Raw genomic sequence first — 1,481 nt, 5'->3', positions numbered from 1 at the left:
CAGGACTACACTGGAAAACAGGCCAAGCTCCAACATCTAGAAACAAAGGTGTTGATGGCAGCAGCACAGCTGATATTTCTCTCCAGGATGACTCGAGCCATCCGTTAAATCAGATCTTTGAGTTTTGGAAGAAAAATTTAAGTTTAATTTTACCATTTACCTCTTGACAATGAAAAAGAATTAATAAAAATGAACATAAAATCAATCAAAAAACAATAATAACTTTACTCTCTTTTGCAAATCACTTTACAACTAATTTTCCTCTATAGATCATAATACTTATTATCAAAGAGCAATAGTTAAAAACACTGAATAATCCATCCATCTCCAGCCGTCTACGGGCGACAGGCGGGGGCCACCTGTCCATCGCTGATACTGAATATACTATATAAATTATTAGTAAAACATAATCTTATATTACCATAAAACTTTGTGTTTATCATATTAATTTTAAAAATATATAACTTTGCACAAATCTCATCCAGTTTGAGTTCAGTTTTTTAAGTTTTTAATCTTAATAAATCTGTGTAAATTAACTGAAAGTTTAGTTTTAAATTAGTTTTGGTCTTTTAAGGTGTTTTTACATGGAAGAGATTATTGTAATTTTATCTCTGACTGTTTCCTGGGATTAAAATGAGATCTAAGGCGCCTCCTGTTCATTCTGACAGCAGCTGTCTGAACTGTGGTCTGATCCAAGATGGCCGCCCTCTAGGCACGTCGGCCTTTGTATTTTAAAAAAACGCTGTTTAATCTGACGTCATTCTCAGATCTAAACTCAGGCGGTAAATCAAAGTTTGATTGAATTAAAAAGTAGCCCTTTATTTTGAAATGTCAAACCGGATGTTTTGTCGCGGGATTAGTGAGCGACGGCTAGCATGCTAATGCTAATGCTGAGCTGCAGTCGGCTAACATGTGTGTGATATAAGGAGCTATAAACTACGCAGAGGTTTTAATGTTTAAACTTTCAGCTGTTTGAAGATGTTTTCATCGCTCTGGAATTTTATCAAACGACACAAGAAGAAAGTGATTTTCACCGGAGCTGTGGTCGGAGGTGGGTGCTAGCTGCTCCCATGCTAGCAGCAGCTACAGGCCAGAGTCCCTTTATTTACCGCCGCATTCAGGACTAATGAGGAAAAACCGGACAGTAGATGCACCTGCATGGTGTTTTAAACTTCTGACATAAACATGAAAACTTTATGCTTAATTCGGCCCAAGAAGATCTGAATATTTAAATTTTCTAACACTTTATTGAACATGTATTTCTAAAAGTTAAAATCAGAAACTAGAAGTGAATAGAATAGAAAATCCCTTTATTGCCCCTCAATGGGCAAGCAAAAAAAAAAAAAAGGCAGCAAAAAGATTATAGAAAAAAATGGTCACACAAATGTGGACCTTAGAAAAATGTATAAGAATAACATAATAGTGAAGATTTAAAATATAAACAATAAAATCCTGTAAAGTGTTTTAACAATATAAAACTG

The 1,481-nt window shown here is 34.8% G+C and overlaps 1 protein-coding gene across 1 annotated transcript in view; it reads left to right on the top strand.

Annotated features, from left to right (window-relative positions):
- The first annotated feature begins 802 nt into the window (after nucleotides 1-802).
- The window catches only part of pex3 (peroxisomal biogenesis factor 3), an 8,079-nt gene continuing 7,400 nt past the window's right edge, over nucleotides 803-1,481 (top strand). Inside the window, exon 1 of the mRNA XM_015403878.1 lies at nucleotides 803-1,051. Coding sequence (XP_015259364.1) covers nucleotides 979-1,051 — 73 coding nt within the window. The 5' untranslated portion in view covers nucleotides 803-978. The remainder of the gene's footprint in view (nucleotides 1,052-1,481) is intronic.

Source organism: Cyprinodon variegatus, unplaced genomic scaffold (assembly GCF_000732505.1).
Source record: "Cyprinodon variegatus isolate N-32 unplaced genomic scaffold, C_variegatus-1.0 Scaffold1587, whole genome shotgun sequence".
Taxonomy (NCBI): domain Eukaryota; kingdom Metazoa; phylum Chordata; class Actinopteri; order Cyprinodontiformes; family Cyprinodontidae; genus Cyprinodon; species Cyprinodon variegatus.
The sequence above is the reverse complement of the archived record's forward strand: the minus strand, read 5'-3'. Positions and strand labels throughout refer to the sequence as shown.